General features: G+C 53.5%; 1 protein-coding gene across 1 annotated transcript in view; it reads right to left on the bottom strand.

Annotated features, from left to right (window-relative positions):
- Window positions 1-4,225: 4,225 nt before the first annotated feature.
- ST8SIA2 (ST8 alpha-N-acetyl-neuraminide alpha-2,8-sialyltransferase 2) overlaps window positions 4,226-18,452 on the bottom strand; it is a 28,399-nt gene continuing 14,172 nt past the window's right edge. Inside the window, exons 3-6 of the mRNA XM_084868997.1 lie at window positions 17,087-17,215; window positions 15,006-15,263; window positions 12,890-13,183; window positions 4,226-7,595 (exon numbers count right to left, since the gene is read on the bottom strand). Coding sequence (XP_084725123.1) covers window positions 7,310-7,595; window positions 12,890-13,183; window positions 15,006-15,263; window positions 17,087-17,215 — 967 coding nt within the window. The 3' untranslated portion in view covers window positions 4,226-7,309. The remainder of the gene's footprint in view (window positions 7,596-12,889; window positions 13,184-15,005; window positions 15,264-17,086; window positions 17,216-18,452) is intronic.

Here is an 18,452-nt window from a genome sequence, read left to right as displayed (position 1 = left end):
TTTCTAGGTCCTTAGAGATGGAGCTTTCAGAAGCTAGGGCTCTGAAATTGCCTGCCCCTGTAGGATGGCCTGTCAAGCCGCCTGGACCATTACCTGTCACAGCGTATTAAGACAGGACTTCCTGTTGCTTTTTTTTTAAGTTGAAATATTGAAGGTCAAGAACAAAACACAGCAGACAAGCACCTTCACACTCCAAAGCCAGGAGCTAGGCATCCATGCGGGACCTGCCAAAGGGGTAGGCCTGCAACCTGTGTCCTAACCTTTAGCCCATCACCTGTCTTGGGTATAAAATCATTGAGGCTGGCAACTGGACCGACTGGATATTTTGGCGGAGAGTTGTTGGTAAGTGATGTGACCTCCTTCATACCCAGTGCACATGCTGTGGGGGAGGGGAGGCGGAAGAAGTGAGAGGAGTCATCCGGAGGACTGCCTGCAAAGCTGTTCTTCCCTGGAATTGGGGGGCCCAGTGGCCTGGGGCCTGACATACATCTGAGTTAGAAATTAAGGCACCAGCCCTGACCCGTGTGGCTCAGTGGAAAAAGCAACAGGCTGCGGACTGAAAGGTCCCTGGTTTGATTCCGGTCAAGGGCATGTACCTTGGTTGCGGGCACATCCCCAGCCAAGCCACTCCCATGCCTCCGTGTGCCTTTCATCTTCCAACTTTCTCTTGTTTCCCTTTCCCTCCTTTCTTTATGTGCCAGCGGATTTGCATCCCTTGTTTTATCACTTTGATAGGGTTTCTGAAGGAAGTGGGGTAAATGGACTCTCTTAACTCCCATGTTGGTGCAGGAGACACGTTCTCACAATTTTTAGAAACGCTCTTGCTTGTTGGCTGACTGTGTGGGTATCTCACATCTTTTCGTTTCAAATTGCTCTCTTTAGAACTCGGGGCAGCTCTGTCCCACTGCCGTTCACAAAGCACAAAAGGGCAATTCCCACACCTTGCCGTCCTCCTCCTCTGCAGCAAGGGGGAGAAGTAGATTTCTTAGCCTCCGAGCATTTTTGTGGCTGACAGACCAGGTAGCTGAGTAGAGTTAGGACTATTGACTGTGGGAGGAGCCTTTCTTTCTCATCATCCGGGACACAGTGCGTCTACTGAGCGTTTCCGAGACCTAACTGTTGTGCTGTGCCTCTGTTTCCATGAACCGTCAGAGGGGAAGACTAGATGCTATGGCTTTCCGTGGGCTTTTTCAACCCGGAAGAGGAATAGTGTCTTTAATGTTTTGAGAGTTTAATGGTTTATTTAAAGTTTGATGAGAGCGTACTTTGTTTTCTTTATAGAGAGCCATAAAAGACCCGAAATCCAGAAACACAATGTAATTTAACTGTTTTTTTTTTAATTTTAATTTTATTCTTGGTGAACATGGCAGAATAAAGGAGACTTGGCGGGGAGCACATGAGGGCCGCATGTCTAAGCTGAGGCCCGGAATAGGCTTGTACGGGCTTGCTTTTGTTTCCAGCAGAAACGGGCCGTTGTCTGCGCCTCCACAGGGAGGACAAACGCATGCTTTGTGCTTGGGATTTGGCTTCTGATCCCTGGAACCAGGGCACCTTTCATCTGGGAGAGCGTTTGTAAGATTATCAGGGCTCACTTCACCAGCACTGCTTTCCAGTCCACTCCGGGCACATCCGGGTCACCGCGCACAGACTTACACGGCACACTGTTCAGTCCCCTGGAGCCGAGCGAAGGCCCTTCTGAGTTAAGCTCTGGTGGCAGCTGCCCAGGGTCATGCCTCGGGGCCACGGGCTAGAGTTTCAGAGCCCGACAGTCTCCTCCACACCATCTAGGCCTGCCACCTGCCACCGGCATACCCAAGGAGGACACTCTGGGTTGGCATCCAGCCTCTGCTTCCGTGTTCCCCGGGAAAGCCTCATTTCCATTCCGTAATGGAAGTCGCATTGTTCTTCACCCTCTCCCTCAGGATTGGCAGCGACAATGCCTGAATCCAAAGCGGGCAGAGCTCCTCTCCGTGCGGCAGCCCGGACGCCACATTGTGCGTGCTGCTTTGAAACAGACCGAGCCCAAAGCCACCAGCTGGTGTCGAGAAGGGAAGCTTGTGTCTCCATTCGGGCGTGGCGCAGGCAGACACTCTGTTGGCACACACGTGGTCGGGGTGAGGTTAGACCCCATAAAGCACGACCGCTTAACTCTGTCATGATTACACCTTGCTTCCTCTGACACCTTTTCATCAGTTTTAATGATTGTCATGTCAATTTATTACCTTAAATATTTCTTAAAAATATTTTTTATTGATTTTTTTTTTTTTTTTTTTTTTTTACAGACAGGAAGGGAAAGAGATAGAGATTTAGAAACACTGATTTGGCTGTCCCCATGTCATCCTCAGACACTGGGCCAAGTGGCCCTGCGTATGCAGAGGGAAATGTTCCGATTTCCCGAGTTCCAGAGGCAGCAGCTGCGTCCACAGGGCCCGAGGCTGCGGAGCCACAGCCTGTCAGTCACTACGCTAATGAGGATTCCCACGCCGTGGGCCTGCGGCTGTGGGGAGGGGCTGTCGGCTGAGGCTGGTGTGGGGACCGCACCCACGGGACCCACCTTGCTCAGCGGTCCCCAAGGCTTGGGACTTCCCAGGCCGCGTTGAGACCCAAGGATCAGGGTTCAAATCTTAGCTCAGCCACTTCCTCGTTCTTAACCATTTGGCAGGTTCATCCGCCTCTTTGCCTCGGTTTCCTCGCCTGTGGAGTGGGAATAAGGACAGCACCGAAGCGGGGGCTGCGAGGATTAAGTGAACTGACCCAGGTGAAGCGGTTAGCTCCCTTATAGTCCTCTGCCAGGCCCTCCGTTCCCCATCTCCCTTCCGCTCGTCAGCTGTGTCTCACAGGTGCCATTCGAGGCCATCGCTCCTCGTTGCCGGCTCTGCTGGCTTCCCTGAGAGACTGTGTGGTGCTAGGTGAGCACTTGTATTATGGGGAGGGAACACGGTGCAAAGTATATGATTGTTTAACCCAGTGGTTGGCAAACTCATTAGCCAACAGAGCCAGATACCAATAGGACAACGATTTAAATTTCTTTGGAGAGCCACATTTTTAAAACTCAAACTTCTTCTAACCCCACTTCTTCAAAATAGACTTGCCCAGGCCGTGGTATTTTGTGGAAGAGCTACACTCAAGGGGCCAAAGAGCTGCTTGTGGCTGGAGAGCCACGGTTTGCAAACCACAGCCCTAATTCTGCAGGTGGAAATGGCCCCACCACCTTCCACCCTCCCCATGAAGCCCCAAGGCAAAAAGCATCGCTTCTGTGCAGTAGCCATGGAAACCCCCCATTGCCCGGATGGCCCACCATTAGAACAAAGCCCCTAGTTTTTTAGCTTCCTGGAGCCAGGATGGCAGAGAGTGCTCCTCACTCACCTTCCTCCTTACCATCTCCCTGCATGCCCCAGGTCAGAGCTGGGGTACTCAAGGGGAGCTGCAAATCTCTGGGGTTACCCTGCTCTTGTGGATGCCAAGGGGAAGAGCTTGAGAGGCGGAAATACAGGGTGGAGGTGGGGAAGATATGGCATCCAGCAGCGCTGGTGAGAGAGAGGAGGCGGGGCAGGCTGCGGTGTCCTTGGGAAGCTATAGAGGGCGGTGTCCTTGGGAAGCTATAGAGGGCGTCCAGGAGGCCGCACACGGGCCTGAGTCCCATCTGAGCGGCATCCTTCCTTCCTGTTCCTGCTCCGTCCATTCTGCAAGCGGAGCCTCCATGAGGCACGGAGAGATTTATCGACCAGCAACCCGAGGAGCGGCTGGTCTCGCCGCCGCCTGCACAGACAGTCCCCTACCCTGTGACTCAGCAGCGGGAATGATTTATGGGGTCCCCCCGGCTCCACCCCTGAGCCTGCTGAAACCGGGTGGCTTTAGTCCTCCCCCAGGAGGATGAGAATGCGTCCTGGTTGGTGGGCACAAGAACTGGGGTTCACGCTGAGGCTCGCCTGACTGTGAAGGTGATGCCCGGGACTGCGCTCAGGGTTAGTTTTCTGCCCACAGTGACCCAACCACGAGGACTAACAGAGGAGCCCTGAGGTGGCGGACAGGATGACCTGGATGCAAATTCTGCTGGTGTGGCTTCAGTATCATTTTTTTGCCTCAGTTTTAGGACCTCTACAATGGAGATAACGATCTCTGCATCTCCCCAACTCACGATTATTTTGAAGGTTCTTGTGACGCAATAGATGCAGAATGGCTTCATTGATCGTACAGGCCTCACCAGGCATCGAGGATTGAATCCAACAAACGTTTTTATTGAGCAACTGCTGTGTGCTATGCGCCACTCTGGGCGCCGTGACGGACACGTGAATAAGACACAGGCCCCGCCCTCGGCGAGCTTACAATCTAAGAACGGTCAAAGGACGAGCACACGGGGACTATAATACAAGGCAGACTATGGTACGCGCCATGAGAAAGGTACAAATAAAGTGCTACGGTGGTTCAGCGGAGGGAGCGGCCCCGGGAGGGCTTCATGGAAGACGTGGCTTCTGCATGGGCCTCGAAGGAAAACAGAAGAGAGCGTTCCGGGAGGCGAGGACACTCCGGGAGATGAGAACAGTGAGTCCGAAGGCACAGAGACAGGAAACCTGGGCACCCCTTCCAGGAATGACAGCGGGGGCCGGGTGGATGCAAAGGAAGAACGCAGGCCCCCGTGGGCGATCCGGAATGGCAGAATGAAGACTGTGGCGTTCCTCTGCGGGCCAGGGGAGCTTTGAAAAGCGTGCATGTGCGTGTGACTAGAGACAAAGATGGCTGTGCGTGGTCAGGACTCACAGGAGAAGGGGCAGGCGTGCCCAGGAGCCCTCGAGGGGAGACTGAGGCTGACACTGCCCACAGGACAGAAAGGCTGGGGCAGAGCTGGTGAGAAGGACAGCAAGGAAGGGGAGGAGGCAAAGGTGCCTGGGGGGGGTCTCCGAACGAGGTGGTTGAGAGGATCGAGGGTCTTCTAACAGAAAGAGGAGGGGTCGTGGAGGATGGGGTGGTGGAAACAACCACCCTGGCTTCCTGTGTCGAGTTCATGGCGAACCCAGAGCAGACGGGGTGAATGCCCAGCCACCAATGTGGAGTCCAGGCCTGGGATCCAGGGCAGGGTGGGGGGTGGGAGCTGGGCTGCAGGGAAGTGCAGAGGGTAGACCCACAGGAGGTAAGGAGAGGGGAATGTCTATGTTTTGGGCAAGGAGGAGAGAGGGAAATCATGGTCAGATCCACCTCGGCTCCTTTCTAGGCGAAGGGTGTCAATAAATAAACAACAGATACATAAATAAATAAATACATAAATGCATAAATAAGGGCCACAGCGGCATTGGGGAGGGAGGAGAAAAACCACAAGGACCTGTGGTCCCAGAAACCAGGAGGGAAGGGAGTGCCCAGGAAGGGTCCCTGGAGAGCTTGGTGGTGAGAAAGGTCATTTCGGTGGGCATCGTGGGAGTGCCAGGGCCATGGAGGCCGCGTGGGGGTCGGGAGGAAAGGCAGTGTGAGCCTGAGGTCCCTTCCCAGGTCGGGGGTGTGTGTGAAGGGAAGGTGAGGGAAGGGAGGACCTATCCGCTCTCCACGGCTCTGCAAGCTTCAGAAATTCAACATCTCCCAGGGGTAAGGAGACCCTCACCATGAAAGGCCCTGGAGCGGCTGTGAGGGCTGGTGCTTCCTGAAACACCCGCTTATAACGCAAAGCCCAGGTCTCAGGCTTCGAGCACCCACAGGCACAGCAAGGAACGCAGAGAAGTGGAACCTCAGTCACAGCTGGAGCTGGAGCTGGAGCATCCATGAGGGTTAACGGTTCTGTCTGTCTCCCCTGGCTTCCTGTCCGCCATTCATTAGGAGCAAGTGTCCCGTCCCGAATTGCCACTGGTGAATCCTGTCCGCTCTCCTCACTGGGGAGCAGATCTTGACTCCTTAACTCCCTTCATCTCCCAGATAACGGTTTTTTGCTCATCTCTCAAATATGTTGTAAGACACGCATCTGTCAGGCAAGAAAACACACCGAACGAAGCAAGCCGGCTGACGCTGGTCTCTACGTTCTGGGCCCCGAGCCCAGGTCTCCCCGGGGAGTTTAGGTCCAGGATTTGGATACTGCACTTGGCCTTGGGTTTTTGTTGTTGTTTTTGTTTGAAAGTCCAGCTCTTTATGTTAACGAAGGGAAAATGGGATTTTGGCAAAATTCGAAAACCACTGCGTCTGGGGCAAAAGGGAGTGAAGGCAGAGCAGAAAACCTCAGGTTGGCGCTCAGGGCCAGCCGGTGCGACCATCAGGAGGCAGAGAGAGTGTGTTTGCGGGGAAACAGAGCTGAATACCTAGCATTCTTCCAGGTCTCCCACTGGGGGGGGGGGGGGGGCTCTGGAGGCACCCCGAAAGGCAACCACCCTATTTAAAAAAAAAAAAAAAAAAAAAAAAGGCTGACATTTATCTTTGCGGTGCCTGTTCGAGCTTCCCCCGGGCTTCCCTGTAGGCGGAAGGGGACAGTGCAGTCCCTCATGTGACATTCTGACAGGGCGGGAAGGAGGCTGACTCTGGGGATGACACCCCTGGGTGCTTTAGAGAACACCCACTGCAGCAATATTTGGGACCCTCTCCTGGTCTGTTCCGGGGCGGGAGTGCCGCCCCCTAGCGGTAGGTTGCAGTTTTCCAAAAGCACAATTTGCAACACCCATGCTCTCCGCTGTCCTCTGCCTGCTCTGTCCCGGGTGCGCAGGGGTTCTCTCGAAGTCAGAGCATAAACCGTCCGTCGTGTCTTCTCTGGCCGTCTCTCCGCAGCTGCAGAGGCCTGTCTGGGGCAGGCGGGCCACCTGCGGTTCATCCCTCACCTTCAGCTCCGACGTGGCCCCTGCTTCTTGGCATCTGCGTGCTCCTTTGCCCAGCTGATCGCTCCGACCTCCCACTCCTCCGTGAACGACACCGTGTAGACTCGGGTCACGTTGTCCCCTCAGGTCTTGGTTCACCCAAAACCCACGTGTCTCAGAGGCTCAGGCCCATGAGCCCGAAGATCCCTCCAACCCAGGAGGCAGTCAAGTCTGTCATCCAAAGTCATGGCACTGGCTTCTTCTCATCCCCCCAGAGATGGGTCTCCATTCCGGCGGGTTCTCCATACCTTCTTCCTGTGGCTTATCTGCCTAATGCTAGCTGAACACCATACAGTCATACATACTCAGGTCAATATATATATGCAGGTAGAGATATATATATATATATTCTGGTCACTGTTTTACACTTGAACAAAGAAAACCACTAGCCTGCTTGTTTCTAGAGTTTGTGCCACCCCGACTCCCATATCTGCCCGTGGCGTAGCTGGCAGGAAACTGTGAGCCACTGCGTCCCGCCGGGCGCCCGCTTACGTGGCTCCGTCACACCGGCCGACAGTCAGTTTCAAAGCGCCCTGCTCGTGCAGACCCTTGAGGGCCTTGAACTCCAAGGGCATGGTGTGGGGGCTGGCCTGGGAGGTGTAGCCGTACTTGAGGCTGTCGTAGTAGTGGTACTTGACGGGGCTCTGGTTCTGGTCCAGCGGGAAGGGCCAGAAGCCGTAGAGGTAGATCTGGTTGCAGAAGCGCGTGGCCAGGGTGTACATCAGGAGGCCGGTGGTGGGTCTCTTGATGTGGACCTTGTTGGTCAGCCAGTATCTGGAAACGAGGGACAAAAGAAACAAAAAAAGGAGATCCCCAGGGTTAGGAACGATCCTTTCCGGGAAGAGGAAACGTGGGAGGCCAAGGCAACTCCTCATGCAGCCGCTTACATGGAGCTCAGAGGACAGGCAGCTCCTCCCAGCCTGCTTCTTGGGTCTTTCTCACCCCGAGGGGGTTCTGGGAGAGTCGGGGCTGGGAGGGAGCTGGCTGCAGCTGCGGCAGACACCACCCAGGGACCTGCGAGCCACCGGCAGTGTCCCCGCGTGAGTGCGTCTCACCGGCTGATCATTTCCTGAGCTCCTTCAAGCCCTAACAGCGGCCGCGTGCCATATTAGGGATTTGCGGCTTGTCTTCTGATAGTAAGGCCTTAGCCGGGGAAGGCTCTCGGAATGAATTTCTTTGCAGGCTAGTAGTGGAGAGGAGGAGGGGGAGGGAGAATTAGATCAGTGGGAAACATCCAAGGAGCTCCACAGGTGGGTCTGAGGTTACACAGACATATAATGTGCCCTCCTCATAGCTATGCCTTTCCCTCACGTGTCCCCTTGATGAACTCTCTCTCTTTTCCCCCCCCTCCCAAAACTAAATACATGCATCACGTCTTCCTGGAAATGTTCCCTTTGTTCTACCCTCTTCTCTCCGGCTCACACTGACTTAATCACTTCCACATTATTATCTCGAGCTTTGTTTCTCCTTTCCCCAAAGTGCTTATCAACCGAGCTGACAATCCATCACTGCGTGGGTTGGTCTTCCTCACAAAAAAAAAAAAAAACCAAAACGGTACTGTGACCTCTCTGATAGCAGGGGCTGTGCCAGACACCTCTGTGTAGGGGGTTCAACAGCATCTGGCTCCGTGCCTGGTGCAGCCAAGGCTCTATGGCAGAGAGCAGCGCTCCGCAGATACTCCAGATGCGCCCCTACATATCCCAGAACCCCTTGTCATTGGACTGGAGTCATGTGGCCAGTTATGGCCAATAGGCTGTGACCACAAATGTGTCCCTTCTTGGCCGATGTTGGTTAAAAGCAGGTCCTCTGCTTTCTCTTCTCCTGCATCAGAGGACTTCACAGCTTCCTGTAAAGACGGTGGAAGCTTAAGGACAGGCGAATCCTGGATCCCTGAACCACTGGTTGGAAGAGAGCCCCCGCCAACAAATGGTACTTTGTAAGAATGAGAAATGGCCCTGATCAGTTTGGTTCAGTGGCTAGAGCATCAGCCTGTGGACTGAAGGGTCCCAGGTTCGATTCCAGTCAAGGGCATGTACCTCGGTTGTGGGCACATCCCCAGTAGGGGGTGTGCAGGAGGCAGCTGATCAATGTTTCTCTCCCATCGATGTTTCTCTCTCATTAATGTTTATAATTCTCTATTCTTCTCCCTTCCTCTCTTTAAAAAACAACAACAAATCAAGAAAATATATTGCCATGTACCAAGCTCTGGCACCCAGGGAAAAGGCCAAATATGCTTTTGAGATGATTTTTGGCAACCCTTATTTATTGCTGTCCATACTCATAAAATACAGTGCTTAATCGTCTTAGCCATTGGGGGTAACCAATTTAAAAAATAATCACTGCCTTCTTAGAGATGACTGTGCCTTCTAATTAAAATCTCAAGCCTGGGCTATTAAAGGTGCGCTGTCAATACCATGTCCCAGATGCACCCAGCTAGCCTCATTCGGGAAGGCAAAATTAATTAGTTAGTGTGTGAAAACTAAGTGTTCATGCTCAGCTGTTATCCCAAGGAAGGAACCCGGCCACCAGTTGGCCAGGCGCACAGTCACTAAATTGGCCAGGACGACTGAGGTGACATAAAGGAAGGAGGGTGTGTTCTGTCCCCACCGAACTCAGCCGGCCTCTAGTACAAGCAGCTTGTTAAAAGGTGCCCCGTGTCCCTGTCACACCTCTCAGGAACTCTTGTTTAGCTGTAGAGGCAGAACAGGAAATAAGTGGGTCCCTCCAGGCCGCGGAGTTCTCACTGCACCCGGAGCCTCATTAGCTGTTCACACCTCTCCCAGGGAGCGATTCTGGGTGGGAAGCCTGGCACCGGGGATGAGAGGCAGGGCGTTTCTTGTCCCATCTCAGCTGGCCACGGTGACAAAGCTGTGTGCCTCGCTTGCTTCCTCCTCTCTCCGTTCCGACTTCTCCCCGTTTCTCAGTTTCATCGGAGTCCAACGTGTGCTGAGCACAATAGAAGTCAGGATCATCAATTTGGCTGTGCTGTGATAACAGATTGTGGAACTCCCATGGTTTAGCGCAGCAGAAGTTCATTTTGCATTCTTTTAAAAAAAATATATTTCATTGATTTTTTTATAGAGAGGAAGGAAGAGGGATAGAGAGCTAGAAACATTGGAGAGAGAGAAACACCGATCAGCTGCCTCCTGCACACTCCCCACCGGGTATCTGCCACGAGGACCTTCTTGGTTTCTTCACCATCATCTCCCTTGGCTCCTGACCTGCAACCCTTCTCCTGGTCTCAGCTTCAATGCCTCTTCCTGCAGGAAGCCTTCCTGGACTTCCCTGGAGGGTTTTGTGTCCCATAAGTGGTTCTTTCCCTGTGACAGCTGTGGGCATGCCCTGGAGGGGCCATCTCCGGCCCTCACTGGTCTCTCCTTAGCCTCTGCACCATGCTTAGCCTCTCACCGCTGGGCCTGCCCTCCGGTCCTCAGTCTCTGCCCCCCATAGACGGGCAGCGGGGCCTGCTTGGCCAACATGCTGCTCCAGGCCTGGCAGGGATGCCCGCTGGATCAGTGCCAGCCCGGGGCCTTGCTCAGCATGCCTAGTGCCTAATTAGGCCCCATTTCACAGGCCTCCTCTGCACCAAGGCTGTGGCTGGGCGGCTGAATGGGCCTCCTTTCTTGCCCGCGGCCCCCCCTCTCTGTGGCTCACAGCCGTCCCTGTTGTAATTGAATTAGAGCCACGCGCTACCAGCTGCTGACCAGTGTCCCACTTCCCGTGGCCGCACTCAGTTGCCTGGTGTCCTCCCCCTCGGTTGCTCACCCCCTTGCCAATAGCCAGCCAGCCAGGCGCTGTGCCACTCACTCTCCAGGCTGGAAGAGCTGCGGGCAGGGATTGGTAAGAGTCGAAGGGCAGGCCTTCTGCTCTGGGTCTCTGTGCTATGCTGTCCACCCCCTGCAATGCCCTGGCCCAAGCACTGTCTCCAATGGGCCAGCATCTTGAGAGCACATGGTGGTTAGAGGCACTCCTAGCACAGGTGCACTGCATCAAAGCGTCTGAGTAGGGAAAGGGGGAGCTAGGCCAAAGGTTGATTATGTTGAAGCATAACCTCCAGGACCTCACAGTGTAACCTTATTTGGAGATATGTGGTGGTTACCGTGGTGATCCAGTTAAAATGAGGTCATTAAGGTGACCCCTAGTCCAGTGGTTGGCTCTTTGGCCCCTTGAGTGTGGCTCTTCCACAAAATACCATGGCCTGGGCGAGTCTATTTTGTAGAAGTGGTGTTAGAAGAAGTTTAAGTTTAAGAAATGTGGCTCTCCAAAGAAATGTGAATCATTGTACTGTTGATATTTGGCTCTGTGGACTAATGAGTTTGCTGGCCACTGCCCTAGTCCAGTATGTCTGACATTCGTAAAATCAGGGGACATTTGAAGAGCACGTGCACACGGGACAGATGCCATGTGAACATGAAGAGTGGCCACCAAGCCATAGAGGGAGGCCTGGGAAGATTCTGCCCTCAGAGCCCTCAGGAGGAACCAGCCCTGCCGACACCTCCATTCTGGCCGTCCAGCCTCCAGGACTGTGAGACAGTAGGTTCTGTTGTGTAGGCCACCCAGCGGTTCTGTGTCCCAGCAGCCCGAGCAATCCTGTGTGGAGTGGATTTCTGGCTCCATGGCCCAGAAGGGGCATTTGTGCCGACTTCCCTGAACATCCCCCAGGAGGCTGAATTCACTGCCTTCCGAGAGGCAGCCATGCTCATGCAGATGATCTTGACCTGTTGGAAGGCTCTTCTCAATGTCCAGATGACACTGACTCCCTGTGGATCCTCTCCCAGCCCTAGTTTTACTGCTGGAGCCTCACAGGCCAAATCGGGGAGCCCCTCAAGGGCAGATGCCCTGTTTTATTGACTTTTACACGGGCCTGGAGCCCGCTCGGTGCTTGTCAGGATTCACTGAATGAAGAAAGCTTGTTGAATTTCATGTTTCTTGGAGCCTCCTTCTTTCCCTGAACCTTCCAGCTTTCCAATTTCTCTGCCACTGTGGTCCATCTCCAGCCGGGTACCCAACACAGAGTGTGATTCTCTGAGTGGGGTTTGACCCAGGAGAGTTAAAAAAGGCCATGGCCACCCTCCCTGACTCTCAAAGACATTCTGTGTCCATTGCTGCAACCCAAGAGCATAGATTCTTTTTTTTCAATTGATTTTTTTTACAGAGAGGAAGGTAGAGGGATAGAGAATTAGAAACATTGATGAGAGAGAAACATGGATCAGCTGCCTCCTGCATACCCCCCACTGGGGATGTACCCGCAACCAAGGTACGTGCCCTTAACTGGAATTGAACCTGGGACCTTTCAGTCCGCAGGCCGACGCTCTATCCACTGCGCCAAACCAGTTAGGGCCATAGATTCTTTTGAGCGACCACACACCCGCTGATGATTGGCGTGGTTCATCTCTCTGTACACTTGTTTAAAATGCTGCATTTGTCCACGCTACATCGCTGCCTCTTAGATGAGCTCATTGTGTCAGCCTGTCCAAAAATAATTGCGAAGCAACCCTGAAGCTCTATTGGACCCTGCACCCCGAATGCCCCGTGACCTCACAGAGGGGGAGGGCCATTGGTAGAAACCCATTCCAAGGCCCTGAAGCCCCCTATCCACTACTTCTTCCCCTTCCCCAAATCAGAGACCCACCCCACCTGCCTCTCCTGCCGTGTTGCCTTTCGGAGTCCCTGCGAAGGAAGACGCTGGATCTAAGGATTAACACTTATTACTGGTGCTTAATGCTGTTTTGACAGATGAAAATGAGCCGGTTATAGCTGGAAATAGCTCTAGTTGCACACGTTTCTTCCAGTTGATTGCCCGTTCCCCACCAAGGGACCTCTCCTCTCTTTACCAAAAGGCAGTCCTTTTCTTTCTCTCACTCCCCCCGACCCCTAAGCCATGTCAGTTTCTGACACTCTATCTCTCTCCTTTCCTCTCTGTAAAAAAAAAAAAGAAAAATCAATAAAATACAAATAAATAAAAACTGTCTAGGGTTGAGATGGAGATGAATCTAGGAAGGCAATATTGCCTGCCAAGGACCTCCCGCACTCAGCCACAGCCCCCTCCCCCGGGGAGGGCCGCTCACCCGCGGACGGCGTGCAGCAGGCGCAGGGACGGGTACGCAGTGCGCACGTTGACGCGGTGCTTCAGAATGAGCTCGTTGACCCACTCCACGCGCTCCTTGCCGCCCCGGGCCATGAAGGCGGGGATCCACAGGATGCTGCCGTTGAGGCTGTGCAGCCGCTGGAGCAGCTTCTCCCGCCACGTGGCGTTGACCAGGTCCTCGAAGGCACGCTGGATGACCGAAGGGTTCATGGTCACCAGGTCCGTCTTGAGCCCCACGTCCCGGGCGTACTCCTGCACGGGGGCCAGGTTGCACCTGCCGGTGAAAAGGACAACGTGGTTCTTCTGGGGACGCCGAGACGCCTCTGCTTACATCTAACCGGATCCATCCTTTGCTTCCTTCTCATCCCCAAAGAGCATCCTCCTGCACTGGCCGGCGGCTCCCGTCATCCCTCCTCCTGCCATCATGGGGACCCTGTGGGGACCAGCCCTCCTGTCTGGCCTCAATTCTGTTTGTTTTTCTTTCCCCCAACATATTTTTATTGATTTTTTTTTTTTTTTTTTTTTTTTACAGAGAGAAAGGGAGAGGGATAGGGAGTTAGAAACATCGATGAGAGAGAAACATCCATCAGCTGCCTCCTGCACACCTCACAATGGGTATGTGCCCGCAACCAAGGTACAAGTCCTTGCCCGGAATCGAACCTGGGACCCTTGAGTCTGCAGGCTGACGCTTTATCCACTGAGCCAAACCGGTTAGGGCTGGTCTCAATTCTTTACAGCACTGTATGCAACCTAACTGTGGTCAGGCAGTGACCTCCATGATGCATGACTCTGCTTTCTTATTTCCATTCTTTCCTCACGCAATTTCCTCCGCTCAAAACTCTACATCTTAAACGCCTACCCCATCCCACCCTCACCCCTTCTCTGGTTCTCAGTCAGACAAAACCTAGCATGCTCTCTTTCCCCTCCCTCTAAAGACTGAAGGGCTTTGAGAAGTGGGGGCTGAGCCATTAGAAAGGCCAGATTGAACGGGCAGAACCTGGCAAAAGATAAACTAAAACAGGTTTGGCCGCCAGGCTGAGGTGGCTTTTCCATCCCAGCGGACACGGAGGTAAACACACCGCCCAGTCCCACGTCCCGAGGTCCCAGGAGCTCGAGGCTGGGGCTGCCCGGGACAAGGCTCTCTTTGCGCAGGAAGGGTCCCGACAGAAACGCGAGACTCGGTAGCGGCTCTGCCAGGGCCGGGGCCCTGTTTGGGATGAAACCCGAGGCTCCCTGTGTCCTACTTTTGACCAGGGGACAGCAAGGCCTTGTTTCTGAGTCTGTCTGGATGGGGGTCAGGTGTCAGGGCCCTGGGTAAAGATTTCCAGGTGTGTCCCAGGGACCGAAAAATGAGAGATGCGATGTCAGTGAGAATGATGGGAAAATATAAAACCCAAGTTCCTCCATTGCTCTGTCACTTCCCAGATTTTGACTCCAGGGTATAAAGTTCCTAGTAGCCTAGGACCTTCCACTTAAAAGACTTTTGCAAACTTGGACTAACCAGGAGATTTTCTTACTACTCTTTTATAGCAGGCTCTATGCAGGGGCCGGTAAACTTTTTCTTTAAAAGGTCAGATAATAAATACTTTATGCTTTGCGGGCTGTATACACTATTGCAACAGTTCAGCTCTTTCCAACTACACACGTTGTAGTGAGAAAGCGTCCACTGAGGATATGAAAATGCATTGGTATGGCTGTGTGCCAATAAATCTTTATTGATAAAAAATAGGCTGTGGGCCATAGATTGCCTACCTCTCTGCACTAGACCAGCAATTCCCATCCTTAACTGTGCAACAGAATTACCTGGCTCCTTGGTCCACGAACCCCCTACCCCCAGATTGATAACTGGTCTGGGGTGCAGTCTGGACATTGGGACTTTTAAAGGTTCCCCAAGGTTGAGACCCGAGACATCAAGGTATTTCCCCCACCCCCCATTTTACATGGATTTATTTCATTCTGTTCACACTGTATAATTGGTACACAACCCACAAGGTTGTGACTAACCCAACCAGTGTGCCCTGGTTCAACCTGGTTCACTAACTGGCAACACTCAGGTACGCCTACTGCTCTCGATCCAGCGCCCCTGCTGCGGGTACCTTATGACGAAGCTGTGGGTGTCGATCTCCTGCCCGCAGCCGCTGTTCAGCAGGACGCCCGAGTTGCCCACGATGGCGCAGGTCCGGAAGTGCTTGTTCTTCATCGGCGAGGTCCTGGGCAGCAGCTCATACAGGTTCTGGGACACGTTCATGGTGCTGTCTCGGTCGAAGATGTAGTGGATGATGTCCCCGGGCTTCAGGGTCCCCTTGAGGACGGAAATGTCCTTCTCGGCATCCAAGAACTTCAAGATCTGTTTCCTAGGAAAACCAAACGCACATTGAGGATCAGTCTCCCCGGTGCCAGCTGCCCTTCGCCAACCCGGCGTCTCCTGGCCAGCATCGCCTTGCAGGGCTGCTGGCGCCCAGCACTCAGGGAGCACTGAGTTCAGATGCCCTCTGAGGTTCCGGGCAGAGACAGTCAGAAATGGCCCGGAGGACCGTTCAGGAGGGGTCCCTGGAGAGCTTGGTGGCAAGAAAGTCAGTGCCTCAATTTTCTAATGGAAAATTCCAGTTATGGTGATGGCCAACCCGGTTGCTATGGTTATGCCTACTGCCTACGAGGTGTGCAAACTGCCCTGGGAAATGACTCCATTAGGACACAAGTGAGCTCATCACAGAAACATTGATCAGCTGTGTCCTGCACACATGCCACTGGGGATGTGCCCGCAACCAAGGCACATGCCCTTGACCCGAATCGAACCTGGGATCCTTCAGTTGGCAGGCCAACGCTCTATCCACTGAGCCAAACCAGCTAGGGCCCTAGGTGACTAACCTGCGTCCAGGTTTGGGCACCTCTGCTCTTCAGTCTGCCTACGAGTGGAGCGCAGCTTGGCGTTCCTGGCCAACTCCTAATCATCCTTCAAAACCCATTGCTCCTTTCCTGGCCAGCCCTTTTGGTCCTCTTACAAAATGAAGTACTCTCTCCTCGGATGATCTTTTTACCTCCAACTCCTTATAAGATGCCTACTGTGTGCATCACACCGCCCTGTCCTGTCCTTGCTTCGATCGTCTCCCCACTAACATGCCTGATTCATGGCAACACTCCGGGCCCCCAGGGCGATGCCTGGAGACCAGTGGTTGTATTTAGCTGATCCATCTTTGCTGAGTCAGTGGCAGCGATATCAAAGGCAATAAGCCCAAGTGCTGAAGCCAGAATTCCTAGGTTACGTGTCCCCATTCCAGCAACGTGGAGCTCTGTCTTTGCAACCAGATGTCATGCTAGCTCCTGGGCCACCTGATCGGATATGGCTTCTCATTTTCTTTCTTTCTTTCTTTCTTTCTTTCTTTCTTTCTTTCTTTCTTTCTTTTTTTTTTTTAAATATATTTTATTGATTTTGTACAGAGAGGAAGGGAGAGAGATAGAGAGTTAGAAACATCGATGAGAGAGAGTCATCGATCAGTTGCCTCTTGCACACCCCATACTGGGGATATGCCCACAACCAAGGTACATGCCCTTGACCGAAATCGAACCTGGGTCCCTTCAGTCCCCAAGCCGACGCTCTATCCATTGAGCTAAACCAGTTTCGGCTGGCTTCTCATTTTCATGTTTTGGAGAAGGCAGCCTACTCAAGCTTTAGGGCCGTGTGTATGTGTATGTGTATGTGTATGTGTATGTGTATGTGTATGTGTATGTGTATGTGTATGTGTATGTGGGGGGAGGGGAGACGGAGCTCTCCAAAGATTCTCCAAGTGGAAGGCACAGATGCCAAACAGTCCCAAGCAAGCAGTTCTTCCCTGGCCCTTTGGAAAAGTCACCTGTGGCCTCGTGTCCCCCCCCCCCCCCGCTTCTCTATGTCCCCCTCCCCCACCTCCAGGTCTCACAGCTGCCCCCCTGCTGAGAGCCCACTCCTTCCACCCTGAACCTCAGCTCCTGCCAGACACCCCCGCGGAGCGGCTGCACGCACATGGGCCGGCCTTGGGTTCTTATTTCCCATCCACCGCTCACAGAGGAAGCCTGCCTCGGTGGGAGGTAAACATTTTCCTTCTAAACCAACTTCTTTGGATGATAGAGAGTGGCAATTTGCCGGCTTGCGCCCGAGAAGGCCAAGCCCATCCCCCGTCCGAGAGGTGATTCCCACTACCTGATCTTCAGAGACAGCGTCTGGTTATGCCTCCACGCGGCGGAGGCCGGCTGGATGTGGTGTTTAATGCTCTCGTTGCTTCTGTCAACAACAGCTGGCGGCGAGGAGCCATTTATTACAACCTCAGCTCTGGAAGGGAGAAGGGAGGGAGGGATAAATATGATCTGCTAGCATGCCAACGACAAGTCCGTTTGCTTTGTTTTTGCTGGGGCTTGACTGTAGACTTCTCCAGAAGAGCAAGATTGCAGTTATTACCGGAGAAGTGAAGAAGTCTAGAATGCACAAACGTTCTCCCCGCGGTGTATGCCTCACACATTCTTGGAAGCAGGAAAGGGGGTAATAAACCATCTTTCTTCCTCCCCCGACCCTCCTGTTCCCACCCCTGTGTTTCTTCCCATTGGAACCTACCAGTCACGGTCAGAATAATACTTCTCCAAGCTACTTTCGCAAAACTCCAGATAGCAGTGGCATTAGCAGCAGAGTATCGCGGTGTTTTACAAACTTAATGAGGAGAAAACCACAGATCTGTAACAATCCCTCCTTTGTCCCTGAGATGCCTTGTCCCAGAGTTCTCGATGCTGTGTCTCTCTCTCCCACTAGCCCAGTGGTCGGCAAACTCATGAGTCCACAGAGCCAAACATCAGCAGCACAACGATTGAAATGTCTTTGGAGAGCCACATTTTTTAAATTTAAACTTCTAATGCCACTTCTTCAAAGTAGACTCGCCCAGGCCATGGTATTTTGTGGGAGAGCCACACTCAAGGGGCCAAAGAGCCACATGTGGCTCGCGAGCCGCAGTTTGCCGACCACTGCACTAGATTATAAGCAGGGGATTCCCCACCCCTCCTCATTTCTATATTCCCCAATGGCCTCCCAGAGCAGCTGCTCAATAACGAAGTGTTTGCTGGATTCACGTGTGAATTTTGTCCTGCGTGAGCCTGGACGGATGAAGGAGCTGGCTGGCTGGCTCTGCGGGTGGTGGGGGTATGTGTGTGTGTGGCAAATCACCATTGTGGGTGCACACCCTCTTTCCACCCAGTTCAGGAACCGCAGGCTCCAGAGGCCCCGCTTCAGTTCCGAGGCTTGAAATCTGTGCCAGTAGGTCTCTAAGAAACTAGGTCGCAATTACATCCGCAGGCAGGAGCTGGCCCGCCTCTGCCGGCCACATGCAGAGGCTTGTGGGTCACCTGCCAGGCTGCTTGGTCTGTGCTGGCGGCCGAGTCTCCCAGCGACCACGATGGCCAGGTTTGGGAGGCCCGATCTGATCCGGGAGCTTTGAAGAATCCAAACCAAGCACCTGAGCCTCCACGTTAAAAAGGGGGGGTCTACCCCCAGTGCTCGATTGTGCTATTTGCAGGGAGAGAAG

The sequence above is a fragment of the Pipistrellus hanaki genome, assembly GCF_964339955.1.
Source record: "Pipistrellus hanaki genome assembly, chromosome: 21".
Lineage (NCBI taxonomy): Eukaryota > Metazoa > Chordata > Mammalia > Chiroptera > Vespertilionidae > Pipistrellus > Pipistrellus hanaki.
This window is presented reverse-complemented; position numbering and strand designations above follow the sequence as displayed.